Consider the following 14,217-nt stretch of genomic DNA (forward strand, 5'->3'; position numbering starts at 1 on the left):
GTGATATTTGAGTGAAGACTTGAAGGCAAAGAAGGATGGCAGGACTACGGATAATTTTTTTTTCTTCTATCTTTCTTTTCTGATTTTTAAAATGAGCATTTACAAGCAGATTTTTTATTTTGGAAAATATTTTAATTTTTTCCCCAGCTTTATTAAGGGGTAATTGAAAAATAAAATTGTATATATTTAAGATGTACCTACTACATAATGATTTAATATATGTACACATTGTGAAATGATTGCCACAATCAAACTAATTAACACATTCACCTCACATAGTTACTTTTGTGTGTTTGTGTGTGTGTGTGTGAGAACACTTAAGATCTACTCAGCAAATTTCAAATATATAATACAGTATTATTAACTATAGTCACCATGCTATACATTAGATCCCCAAGATTTATTCATCTTAGCACTGAAAGTTTGTACCCTTTGACCAATATCTCCCTACCCCATCCCAAGACCCAGGCAATCACCATTCTACTCTCTGCTTCTGTGAGTTAGACTTGCATAGATTCCACATATAAGTGAGAGCATACAATATTTGTCTTTCTGTGTCTGGCTTCACTTAGCCTAATGTCCTCCAGGTTCATCCATGTTATCACAAATGTGGGATTTTCTTCTTTTTTTATGGCTGGATAATATTCCATTGTGTGCATGTGTGTCACATTTTCTTTATAAGTTCATCTGCTGACACATAGGTTGTTTCCGTATATTGGCAGTTATAAATAATGCTGCAATGAATGAACATGAGAGTGCAGATATTTCTTCAAGATATTGATTTTATTTCCTCAGAATATATACCCAGAAGTGAAATTGCTGGATCACATAGTAGTTCTATTTTTAACTTTTTGAGGAACTTCCATACTGTTTTCTGTAATACCTGTACCAATTTACATTCCCACCAATAGTGTATGAGGGTCCCTTTTCTCCAGATCCTCACCAATACACATTATCTCTTATCCTTTTGATAATAGCCATTCTAACATGTTTGAGGTGATATCTCATTGTGGTTTTGATTTGCATTTCCCTGGTAATTAGTCATGTTGAATACCTTTTCATATAATTGTTGCCTATTTGTATGTCTTCTTTGGCAAAACATTTATTCAGGTACTTTGCCCATTTTTAGATTGGGTTACTTGGGTTTGTTTGTTTTCTTTTTGCTGTTGAGTTCTATGAGTTCCTTATACTCCTTATCAGATATACGGTTTGCAAATATTTTGGGTATTAAATCCTTATCAGATATATGATTTGTAAATTTTTCTCTCATTCCATAGGTTGCCTTTTCATTTTGATTGTTTCCTTTGCCCTGCAGGAGTTTTTAGTTTGATATAGTTCCACTTGTTTATTTTTCCTTTTGTTGCCCATGCTTCTGCTGTCATATACAAAAAATCATTGCCAAGACCAATGTAAAGGAATTTTCCCTGTACTTCATTCTAGAAGTTTTATGGTTTCAGGTGTTACATTTAAGTCTTTAATCCATTTGGGGTTAGTTTTTGTGTATGAGGTAAGATAAGGGTTCAATTGGCTTCTGGTCAAGATGGCAGAATAGACAGTCCCCAGCATCACTCTCTCCCACAAATCAACCAATTTACAACTATAAAAAATCAAGGACAGCCAAGCTGGGGCCGCTAGATCTCAGGGGAAGAGGAGGAGAAACCTATGCAGTTCATGAAAGCAGGAGAAGCCATGATGAGAGAAAGAAAGGATTGGTCCCACCATTTCGAGCCCTGGCCACTTCAGTGCTGGAGCTGGTGAGTGTACAGAGCAAGAATTGGCAAAAGCCACAGCTGTGTCCTTTGTATGAAGTTGCTTGGAGGCTTCAGGGGAAGAGAGGGCCTTGGTGGTCCTCATTAACTAGACCACTGTTAATGTTCCTGTGGACTCACACAGGAGCAAGGAGCCACAGACAACTGAAAAAAGGAGCCACTCAGAGGCCAGTGAGTCATTGCAAGAGATCAGTGCATGGCCTGTCCCATGGCAAGTGTTTGCAGCATGGACAGTGGGGGAGATGGGCCTACCAGGGGAACACTGGGGCACTGTGGAATATACTATAAAGCAAATGTACCTCACAGGGCCTGGGTTTCCAAAGTCTTGCAGTTTCAAATATTGACCTTGCAGAGGACTGGAAATTTTCCTCAGGCTATAAAGTCTCTGGTGTAAGATAAAGATTTGTGGCACAGTAAGGTTGCTGGCTCAAGGACAGACTAGTTACTAATTGTTATGTAAAGATACTAAGAAATTGATGTAAGAAGGAATGTTTGCTAAGATCAAGCTTTTGTTGATAGCCTTACTGGAATGTCATCTGGCTTGTTTTACTGAAAGTTACGGACCTATATTGTTAAACTATAACCCCACCTATGTCTCTTCCTGTAACTTCCTGGTCTGGAAAATAAATTCAGGAAGAGAACCCCAATTTGGGGTTAATTTCCCAAGGAAGCTATGCCTCTCCCTTCAGCGTTCCAGTGGGAGATTAACCACTTCAGGTTCTCTCACTGCTCAGAAGAGATGGGCTTTGAGTAATCCTTTGCATCTCCATCACCCAGGGGCACAGGGGTGACAAATCCTTGGGGGGCGAAGCAACACAAAAGCAACAGGGCACAGCAAGGACAGCTGCCTGGCACCCCAATCAGTGAAGGACCACTCAGAGGAGACTGGTCAGGAATATAGAATTGCATGGGGTGCAGTTTGATGAAAAGACTCAGGCCCAGGTCAGAGTTTCTACACAACCCAGGTGTACCAGGTCTCTGGAGAGCTGGAAGTACCTACAAGGTCAACCATTAAAACCTGAGCTGCACAAAAAGCCTTCCCTAGAGAATCAGCAGCAAAGCAGCAATTTAGCTCAACCACACAGCTCAGGTAATTGTCCCCACAGGAAGTTCCACCATTTTAGAAGTAAGCAAAGGACAAAAAATTAGTTCCAGCCCAGGCACACTGCCAGTGCCTCAGGCCTGCCTGGGGACCTGAGGCTTGGAGCCAGGGACCGGACCCCCCTCCCACATCCAGGCACACCACCAGCACCAAGGAGCATGCCAAAAACATCACCTCCATGTGGGTGGCCCACCACAGACAACATAATAACCACGGCTGCTGCAAAAGCAGCTAGACACCACAACCTCCATGCAGATGGTCTGCCAGCCACTGGAGTGTATTGACACAAGGAGAGTAACCAGCAGAGACCAAAGAAAAGAAAAGGATGTCTTTCTCCACAAAGCCCATTCCAGAGTGACAGAAGAAGCATCTGCTCTACAATAGTATTGGGGGACCTGAACACACCTCTCAGCATTGGACAGGTCATTTAGGCAACAAATCAACAGAGTAACCATTACTCTTTCAGAAGGAGAGAAGAAATCTAGGGTTATTAGAGGGGGGTGGGGGGAGACAGAGGGAGATAGGGAGAGATTGGACAAGTGGCATCAAAAATAAGTACCATTTATAACAATATATATGCTAGTAATATTGATTTGATCATCATATGTCAACATTGAACCCCCCAAAATGTATAATCAATTATGATTCAATAAAAATTAAAAACAAAACAAAACAAACTAGGTCAAGAAGGAAATCTTAACTAAAATTGAAGTCATATATTGGGCCGGCTCGTGGCTCACTCGGGAGAGTGCGGTGCTGATAACACCAAGGCCCCGGGTTCGGATCCCATATAGGGATGGCTGGTTTGCTCGCTGGCTGAGCGTGGTGCTGACAACACCAAGCCAAGGGTTGAGATCCCCTTACCGGTCATCTTTTAAAAAAAAAAAAAAAAAAATTGAAGTCATATAGATAATATTCTCTGACCATAATACTATAAAAATAGAAATCAACAATAACAATATAACTTTTAAACCCCTATTCATTTGAGCACAAAAATATTTCTAAACATTCATTGGTTGAAAACAAAAATGTAAAATACAACTTAAGACATGTTTCAAATCAGGATGTCATTAGATAGGTATAACTTTTACATGAATTTTTTTCCTAAAAAATTTTAAGTTAATATCTGCAAAAATGCCTAGTGTTCATACTCCCACCATTATTTTTGTTCACTAAGTTCAATTGTCCACATTTTTAAAAAGAAATATTAGAAGATCTGAGCAAATCTAAATTACTGGCTTTCAAGAAAATTTATCAGAACTTCCTCTTAACCTTGGCTAATTATAGTTGAAGCAAGGTCTCTATCCATTCAGGGACATTTGTATCAATTTTATTACTAAAAGAATTAAAAGTCTAAAATATAATTCATTTTATTAGTAATCAGAAAGAGTGCTATAGATACTGTATTTAAAATCAGTTATATGCCCAGGAACAAAATGTATGGTTTAAGAAAGCAACTTTCTGATCACACATTTCTCTTTAGTAGAGTACATGAGGATAAGAAGTTTACAAGACAGATTTACATGCCCAAAGTGAAAAATTTCGAATCCATATATTCAAATTTATTTTACCAAGTTTTACTGACAAAACCCTATGTTCCATGCCCTATAGTGAGTTCTGGGGAATCTAGGCTAAATAAAATAAAATAAATAAGTTTCTTGACAAGGAATTCATATTTTTCTGTAAAGGATATTTCTAGTGTTGTGGCTTTGACAACTTAACCTAGGAAAGCTGCCTCTGAGTGAGTTAATGAGAAACTCTACCGCATAGGAGTGGCTCCATATTAGACAGTGATAAACAGCTCCAGCCCAAAAATGATGATGAGGATGATGGGGATGACAGTAGTAAATGATAATAATGGCAGCTAACATCTTCTGGAAGTTTTGTATACCAGGAATTGTGTATTGCACACAGATTATCTCAGTCTGACAAACACCGTAGAGTACAAGAGCTATTATTATCTCCAATGTACAAAGGTGGAACCAGGCATAAGAGAGTTCAAATAACTTGTCCAAGGTAGGAAAGCTAGAGAATGGCAAAAGTAGGTTCTAAACCCAAGCAGTAGTTTAAATACGGAGCTGGTGCCTTTTCACCACTATTTCATACCACGTACCTATCAAATCCCTTTCATAGAAGTATACACAGCAGGTGAATAAAGAGATGCTGAGCTATTGTCTCAACACAGGATACAGACTGAATATTTGGCTATTCACCTGGCTATTTACATTTCAGTGTATCCTTATAATGAAGCCTTATGTCTGAAGTTAGTCACCATTTAAACAATCATTTCAATACTTCAAGTAGAAAAGATGAGATCAGAAATACAGAAGAAAAAGGTGATGACAGAAGGGACATGATATTGTATAAAAGGGAAGTGGAATGCTGCAGGAGGATCTAGAATGCAGGTAGAATTCCTAATCCTCCAAGACTAGATAGAAAGAAAAATGTGGATAGAGGGGTTAGGGGGAGGGCAGATGAGAATGGTAGGAAAGGAGAGAGGCATAGTTAAGAAAATTTACCCCCACTGGTTTTTCTCTGTGTTCAGTGAAGAGCTAAATATACAACTGTATGCACATCAACCCATTTTGTTTCTTCTGTAATCTACAAAGAGTATAAAATCCTTTTTCTTAGAGAGTCCTACCCAGTGACTTTCGGCTAAATTCAACAACTTTTCTCTTGCCCCCTTTTCCATGAAAGATTTTTTTAACTGTATCTCTGTACTCAATAGAGTGAAACTCCATTGTACTAAAACTCATAACTTAAATGAGCTTTTCAACGAGGGAGAGAGAAATGAAAGAGAATTAAAATTGAGTGCCAGACATGGTCTGTACTCAATAGAGTGAAACTCCATTGTACTAAAACTCATAACTTACATGAGCTTTTCAACGAGGGAGAGAGAAATGAAAGAGAATTAAAATTGAGTGCCAGACATGGTGCTAGGTCTTTAAATATGTCCTCATACTTATTCCTCACAAAACCCAAGGAAGCAGATACCTTGGTTTCAGATAAGAGAACTGAAGGCCAGAGAGATTAAGTAGTTTGAGTACAGTCACAGTTAGCAAGAAGCAATGAAATAAAAATGAGACAGTCTATGGGAGTCCAACCCTCATGCTCTTCCCACCATATACACATGAAGGTTACAGTTGTCCAACAGATCCTGATTCAATAAAAGCATTCTTACCCTGAGACTCAATTAGAAGTCATTTTTAAAACACACACACTTTTACCCTAAAATATGAACTAAAAACATATTTGTTTGCAACCCTTTACCAGAGGGCCACCACTTTCTCTTTAAGCAACTCTGCCAATTGGACAAGTCACTTTTCTACATAAACCACATCTGTGAGATATTATCTCTGGGTTTTCAGTTTTACTTTCTTTAAAAAAAAGCAACAACCTAGACACTATTAAGGCAATCTGAATTCAGAATCTTCCTAGATTTATGATTTTTTCCACCAATTTCACCTGTTCCTAACTCAATAGCTGTTAGTACTTTACAGTTTTATTCAAAACTTTCAACTGAGCTTTTGTGGGAACTGTCTTTTCCTACTTATATTTCCTATGTTTGCATAAATTATAATTAAATTATATAATGTAACAATTTTAATGAGTAGAAATGGGTTTGGGAAGAAGCCCACTGGTTTCTGATAAAGATATAACTGAAGTGGTGGGAGCAGAAATATTCAAACGTTTGAGAGAGTAATCAATACACACTGGGAGGTCATGGACATTGGCAGGACGTTTTCCAGAAGAAAAAGAACATCAGTGATTCTAGGAAGCCAGAGAAGCATGATCAAAGTAAGAGAACTTCTGCTATAATTCTGAACTAGGTGAGAGTTCTAATCTACTGTACACACAGAAGAAAACGGCAGAGAATATTCAAGAGGCAGACCTACTAAAAGACTGTCAGGGAGAAAAGAGAGAAACTTTGTCTTAAAATTTTCAAATAATTAGTTACAAAGAAAGAAATTACAGCTACCATTACAGGCAAAATATTGGCCCCCAGAAGCATATGAAAAATAGAGGAAAAGGTGATATGAGTACATAAACAAGAAAGTGTGTACAGACAAGTGAACCAAAATCTATCCAGGTGGAGAGAACAAGATGTTGGTATCTTTGTCAGTAGTTACACTAAAGTGCTCATTTTTCTTTCTTTTTTTTCATCTATGTGTGCCTCTATAAAATACACACATATATGTATATGTATGTATTATACGTTATATATGTATATATACACATATATACTGTCATAGAATAAAATCTAGGCTCTATGTACTTTTCATAGTTCTATCACATTTCTAACTCCTCTGCATATTTTTTTCCACTTCTAGAAAGCTAGTGGAGGGCTAGGCATGAGTCTTCCCCATAGTTACCAAGTAATCCACAAGACATTCTACTTTGTTGTCACAAGTTTTAACTGTGGACATTTACCAAGACTTCATCCTTAGAATTGGACTTTTCAAGGTCTCAGGCAGATAGTCATCCAGCCCGTTTGAGCATTTCAGTGGCTAGAAGTCCCCTAAGCCATGTGGCAGCCTATTTTGTTGCCAGATTGTTTGGATTGTAGAAGGTTCTCCCCTATGCTGAGCCAAAATCTGCCCGCTGTCACTTGCTCCCATTCACCCCAGTTCTGTCCTCAGCAGCTACAGGGAATAAGTCAACACCCCCTCCAATGTGACAGCATAAAACACCTGAAGATAATCACCATACCTAAATCTCCTCTCATCCAGGCTACATGTCTTCATCAGAAGACACAGCTTTCAGCATGGCCCCCATACCTAAGAGGGGAGGGGAGCACTCACCACACTTCACCATTCCTACTTCATAGCACTTCCGAAGTCGGCAGGCCTGGCAGCTCTTGCGTCGGTTCTTATCTATTGTGCACTGATTAGTAGCTGGACAAATATAATCATTATGTCCTATAGCAGAGTGAAAAAAGAAAAGGGAGGTTATTGTCACAATATCTTGGTTAAATCTCTTCCTGATCAACAACATTGATGACACTACCCAGCTGAGAGTCAGGGGACATCTTCTTAACAACAGGTACAGGTACAAGTAATTTTATAAGCAAGATTAAGTGGCACTGTTGCCTTGTTAATAAGTAAAGGAGACCTAGGAATATTTCAATATCCTATTTTTTGATTAATATATTATTCTCTGCATATTCCTAGAATTCTCAAGAGATACATTCAGAAATATTCTCCTTTGGACATGGAAAGTCAGAGATTCACACGAAATTGATTTGCTTCAAATCACAGAACTCCTTAAGAATTATACTTGTGTCTCAAGTCACCAAATTCAACTGCTTACGTTCTCTTACATACATCCCTCTTTGGGATTTAATGTAACATTTTTACGGGACTTCATAGTCAACTAAACTAAACTAAACCAAAAGGCAACCTAAATAAGAACAGAAAGTACTGCTGCTTGACATAGATTGTTGTTCTCAATTCTTTCCCCTCTCCCTCAGCCTTGGGACCCTGCAGTGTGCTAGACTGGGCAAAATATACTTCCCCACCATTTGATGTTGGGTGTGGCTACACGACTTTCTGTAGCCAATGGTGTGTTAATAGATGTGCTAATCCCACAGTTTGGCTTGGCCTCTTGAACTCCTATGAGGTAGCTACTAGTCCAAGGACAATCTGGGGACACATATAACAGACCTGAACTCAGCCCAAAGTCCAGAGGCAAGCCTTATGAAGTGGAGCTACCCTAACCAATTCAAAGACTCATAAGTATAAAAAATATTGCTCATTGTAGGAAGACACTAAGATTTTGAAGTTGTCTGTTATATAGCAACTTCTAAGACAGTGGCACTTTTAATTCTTTTATGTAAGGAAGAGATAAGAAAATTTACATTTCAAAATCATTATTTCAAATGCAGTGTGGAGAATGGATTACAGGCACTGAAAGGAATGGAGGCCAGGAGACCAGGTGAGGGCCTGCTGTGGTTGTGCAAATGAGAGGGGCTGTCTGGATTGGTTCTTGGTAGGAAGGAAGATGAAAGCTACATGGGTCTGAGAGAGGTTTAGGAAATAGAAATTGTAATAAAATACATAAAAAGAGAAAGCAAATAGGGTATTTAGGTGCCTTTATTTCCTCATTGTGTCTTTCTAATAAACAATATGGCCTAAACTACTTACATTAAGCCTATAGTGGGCCAGAATTTTAATGTGGAGAATAAATGAATCTCAATAATAGATGAAATGAGCATGTCATAAAAATAAGTCATGAAAGAACATATAGAAGATTACATAAAGTCCAAAAATAGAGAAAACAAAACTACAGTGCTTAGGGATGCATGCATAAGTGGTAAGACCATAGCAAGGAAGACAGAAGATAGGACTGTCTTACCTCTGGAGGGCGGGAAGGAGCCGTGACTGGATGGACCATCCAGAGGGATTCTGGGACACTGAAAAATCCTATTTAATTGTCTGAACACTAGTTACAGAGGGATTTTTTTTTTTCGTGTCCGGCAACGGATTGCAACCCTCAGTGTCGCGCCCGTACCAGACCGGGACCGGCAACGGGATCGCAACCCTCGGTGTCGCGCCCGCACCTCGCTCAGCCAGTGAGCGGGAACCAGTCTGTATGTGGGATCTGAACCCTCGGCAGGAGCGCCACCATGCTCCCAAGTGGGGGATTTGCTTTATAATTGTTCTTTAACTAGACATGCTACATGCAGAATTCTACATGTATGTTAGCCCACAATGTAAAGGCAATTAAAAAACAAACTAACCTTGTAACAGTCTTCACAGTCTCTTAATCTACATGAATCTCTCATGTAGCAAAGAAGATGTATGTGAAGTACAACAATGTTTTTCAAACGTTTCTTAGGCTCCTTTTCTTTTTTTATACTTAAATTAAACTACAGTTAATATTGTTTTATTAAAAACAATAGCATCTCTAGTATGGTTCCATTTTATTAAAGTACTTTGATCTATCATCTTTATATATGAGGACAGAGCTGGAAGGCTCATCAACAACATGAACAATTATTTCTGCGTGATAGAATTTGGGGTGACTTAACTTCCTTCTGTGTGGCATTTTTCTGCATAGTTCAAATGTTTTATAATGAGCATATATTATCTTTACAAAAGTGAAGTGGGTTATTTCTTTGGTTAATAATGCTCTTGTGAGCAGGGTGAGGAGAAGGCCTATGCAGGGACATGAGGGAGGTGGTGATGGACCCTGAGTAGGGTGAAGAAAGCTTCTCTGTGGGGCAGTCTCCAGTGCAGGATATTGAAGCCCAAGTGGGATGAAGAATGTGTCCACCTGAAGGAGGGACAATGGCAGCAACAGAGAAAATTCTGTCATAAATAGGTATTGATCAAATATTAAGAATCACAGGAGCCAGGTTCCTCATGTTAGAGAAAGGAGACACAAATATGGAAAGGGAGAAAATTAGAACAAATCTCATGATACTGAGTTGGAATTCAAGATATTAGGGTGAACATATGGTTTTCAATACCTAAAAATATAGAAACACAGAAGTATGTTTGTACATGTATGCACATACATACATAAATGTATTCTGTAACTCTATCCCCAGAGAGGGCCTGGGAATGGGGACATCAGCACTGAGCAAACTAGTACCCAGACACGGGTTTATAAATAACATTCTTCACTAAGAGGAAACAAGGCTCTGTGGAGAAATAACTTATTCCAGGACTGTGGCAGCTAAAGTACAAGAAAAGCTGGAACATTTTGCTGTGCCAGGAAGTAAAGAAATACCCAAAGAATTATGAGTACATGTCAAAAAAGATACAGAAGCCAGTAAAAGGGGCTTCTACTGGCCAAATCTGAGACACTCTGGACATCAAAATAATAATGATACTAACAGACAGTAACCCACTGCAAAAAATAGGAAATTATAAATTATACTATTATAAATTAATTAATTGAAGGTTTAATGAGGAATGGTACATTTACATAGTCTCAAAGATCTCCCAACAAAAATACTAATTATGAAGGTAAAAAGAGTAATTTTACAGAATAGAAGCCTAGTAGATATAACCTTAATCAAATAATCAAAGTGAACATCACTAGTAATGGGACAAACTGAAATCACATACCACATGAAAAGAGCCAGAGAGATGAATACAGCATCATTTCTGTGATATTCCTGCCAATAATGTGTAAGCTGAATCTAACGATGAGGGAACATCACACAAACCCAAAGTGAGGGACACTGTGCAAAATAACTGGCCTTAAATCTTCAAAAGTGTCAAGATGATGAAAATCAAGGAAAGACTGAGGAACTATTCAGGCTAGAAACATAACGAAACACAAAGTGTGATTCTGAACTGGATCCTTTTGCTGTGAGGGCTCTACTGAGAAAACTGACAAAACTTGAATGGAGTCTGAGGATTAGATGGTAGTAATGTATCAATTTTGATGGTTATATGTTGTGGCTATCTAGGAAATACATGTTAAAGTATTTGGGGGTGATGGGACATAATGTTGGCAACTCATTCTCAAATGATTCCAGGACAAAAGCTTCTTTACACTGCATATGCACATTTTCTGTAAGTTTGAGACTCATTTTAAAAAGTTTCCAGTGGCTTCCCAAGCAATGTGGCTGCTTATTCATTCAAATACAGATATATACAAATAAATATTCAAGTGCAGGTAAATTGAAATTTATCTGTATTTCAGATGTTATTGTTTTAATTTTTTGAAATTAACTTTCCTTTTCCCAACTCATCAGATTTTAAAGAACATTCCTCAAAAGATATGTTTCTATTTGGATCATAATCAAATTTTATAATTTTGACTTTAAATAGATTCTAATAATGTTTGAAATTAACTTTCCTTTTCCCAACTCATCAGATTTTAAAGAACATTCCTCAAAAGATATATTTCTATTTGGATCATAATCAAATTTTATAATTTTGACTTTAAATAGATTCTAATAATGTTTGCTCAACAAAACACAAGTTGAAATTCAGTTGTTGTAGGGCCAGCCTGTGGCTCACTTGGGAGAGTGTGGTGCTGATAACACCAAAGCCAAGGGTTCAGATCCCTATATAGGGATGGCCAGTTAGCTTACTTGGGAGAGCGTGGTGCTGACAACACCAAGTCAAGGGTTAAGAATCCCTTACTGGTCATCATTAAAAAAAAAAAAAAAAGAAAAGAAATTCACTTGTTTGTGGCTCCATGACCATGCCCTGAGTTGGCCTGGGCTACATTAAAAAAAAAAAAAAGAAAAGAAAAGAAATTCACTTGTTTGTGGCTCCATGACCATGCCCTGAGTTGGCCTGGGCTACCAGAAAAGGTGCAGACTACATAGCTGTAGGAGTAGTAAGACACTTCCCCCCAGAGATGCAAAAACCTCTCTCTCATTGACACCCCCACGGCTATGTGCAGGAAGCAATGTCTGCCCAGCCTGACATACCAACATATCTGACTATCCCCTGATTTCCAGTACCTTTCATCAACATTTCATTAATCCTATCACTTCCCTATAAAGAGATATGATCCCTGTTTTACGAATGAAAAAAAATTAAGCTCAGTTCAATAACCTCCTTAAGGTTGTTGTTTTAGTTTTCTATGCTGCATAACAAATTTGCATAAATTTAGCAGCTTGAAACAAAACAAACCTATTATCTCTTCAATTTCATGAGTCAGAAATCAGGCACAGCTAAGCTGGGTAATATACTAAGGATATTACAAGACTGCAATCAAGATATTAGCTCATCTGAAGCTCAGAGTCCTCTTCCATGCTCATTCAAGCTGTTGACAGAATCAGTTCCCTGTGGTTGTAGGACTGAGGTCCCCATTTTATGCTAGCTATGGGTGCACACTGCTCTCAGCTCCTAGAGGTACCTGCAGTTCCTTGCCCAGTGGCAGTTCACAATGTGATGTCTGCTTTCTTCCAGGCCAGGAGGAATGCATCTCTCTGACTTCTAATCTCTCTCCAATCTGCTGGGATGGAACTTATACAATCATAGCATAATCTGAGAGTGACTATCCAAACACTATATATAATGCTATATAATGTAACCTAACGAAGGGAGAAACCTTCTCATCATACTCACAGGTTCTACCTATGCCCAAGGGTAGGTATGTTATAAAATTTTTTAAAGGAATAGGTAGTTATCTTGTTATTGCTTTTTTTTCCCTCAGAGTTTACTTTAGAAGATAATTTTACTTTTAAAAAAGGATCAGAAAGCATGATATGAACACACACAATAAAAATAGTCTAGAACATTTTATACAAGAAGGTCATGGAGATTCACTTCACTTCTGGCCCCACCCAAGAAATCCTCCTCAAACTGCGCCAACTATTTCAATGGGTTAAAATGGTTTTCTTATCTCACGCAATAGTTTCAGAAGCATGCTACTCCATGCTAACAAAACCGAGAGAAAACTTCAAAGCAAAATATGTAGTTAATTCTTTAGTTAATATATAAAACTTCACAGAAAAAATGTGCTTTTTTTGATACAAAACATAAAATGTTATCTTTGTTTTCTCTGAAAAATGATTGAGTCTGTTTGAACACCTATTATCATTCATATTCAGCTTCATTGTAGACAAAAAAATAGCACTGCACTTGGAATCAGAAGATCTGAGTTTCATTTCACCTCAGCCTTCCAGTTTTCTTATTTTAAAAATAGAGCAATGTTTATCACCCACACTCTCCCCAGCATTCTTATACCTCAAGAGCAGGCATCTACCTGTTCCCTCAAGACAACATTCGTGAGTTCAAGGTCAAATAAATTCTAAGATAACAAAGTATATGTCTCCAAAGTAATAATATTTTACAAAACCTATGGGTTGTTACAGCTTCCCATTGAAAGCTCAGCCTCTACAGTCTTAAGAAATAAAGAGTTGATCTATGAGCACCAGCCAAATAGATTTTAAACTGTAAAAGAATAATGAAACAGGGTCACTATAAATATCAAAATGAAAGTAATAATTACTATTTATAGATATAAGATAAATAGCCAAAAGAATAAAATTTCTGGAAATACCACTGAGAAATGTTCTGGATACATATATATATATTTTTTTGTCTTTTTTCGTGACCGGCAATGGATCACAACCCTCAGTGTCGCGCCTGTACCGGACATATTTTTTTGTCTTTTTTCGTGACCGGCAATGGATCACAACCCTCAGTGTCGCGCCCGTACCGGACCGGGACCGGCCACGGGATCACAACCCTCGGTGTTGCTCCCGCACCTCGCTCAGCCAGTGAGCGGCCGTTCTGCATGTGGGATCCGAACCCTCGGCAGGAGCGCCGCCGCACTTCCCAAGTGGTGCACTGCAGCAGTGCGCCACTGGGCTGGCCCTGGATAGATATATATTTTTTTTTTTCTTTTTTTTTTTTTTTTTGTCTTTTT

At 38.3% G+C, this 14,217-nt stretch overlaps 1 protein-coding gene across 1 annotated transcript in view; it reads right to left on the bottom strand.

Moving 5' to 3' along the window:
• ESR2 (estrogen receptor 2 (ER beta)) overlaps positions 1–14,217 on the bottom strand; it is an 84,177-nt gene that overhangs the window by 60,181 nt on the left and 9,779 nt on the right. Inside the window, exon 3 of the mRNA XM_008566247.1 lies at positions 7,674–7,790. Coding sequence (XP_008564469.1) covers positions 7,674–7,790 — 117 coding nt within the window. The remainder of the gene's footprint in view (positions 1–7,673; positions 7,791–14,217) is intronic.

Source organism: Galeopterus variegatus, unplaced genomic scaffold (genome assembly GCF_000696425.1).
Source record: "Galeopterus variegatus unplaced genomic scaffold, G_variegatus-3.0.2 Scaffold231, whole genome shotgun sequence".
In the NCBI taxonomy this organism is placed as follows: Eukaryota; Metazoa; Chordata; class Mammalia; order Dermoptera; family Cynocephalidae; genus Galeopterus; species Galeopterus variegatus.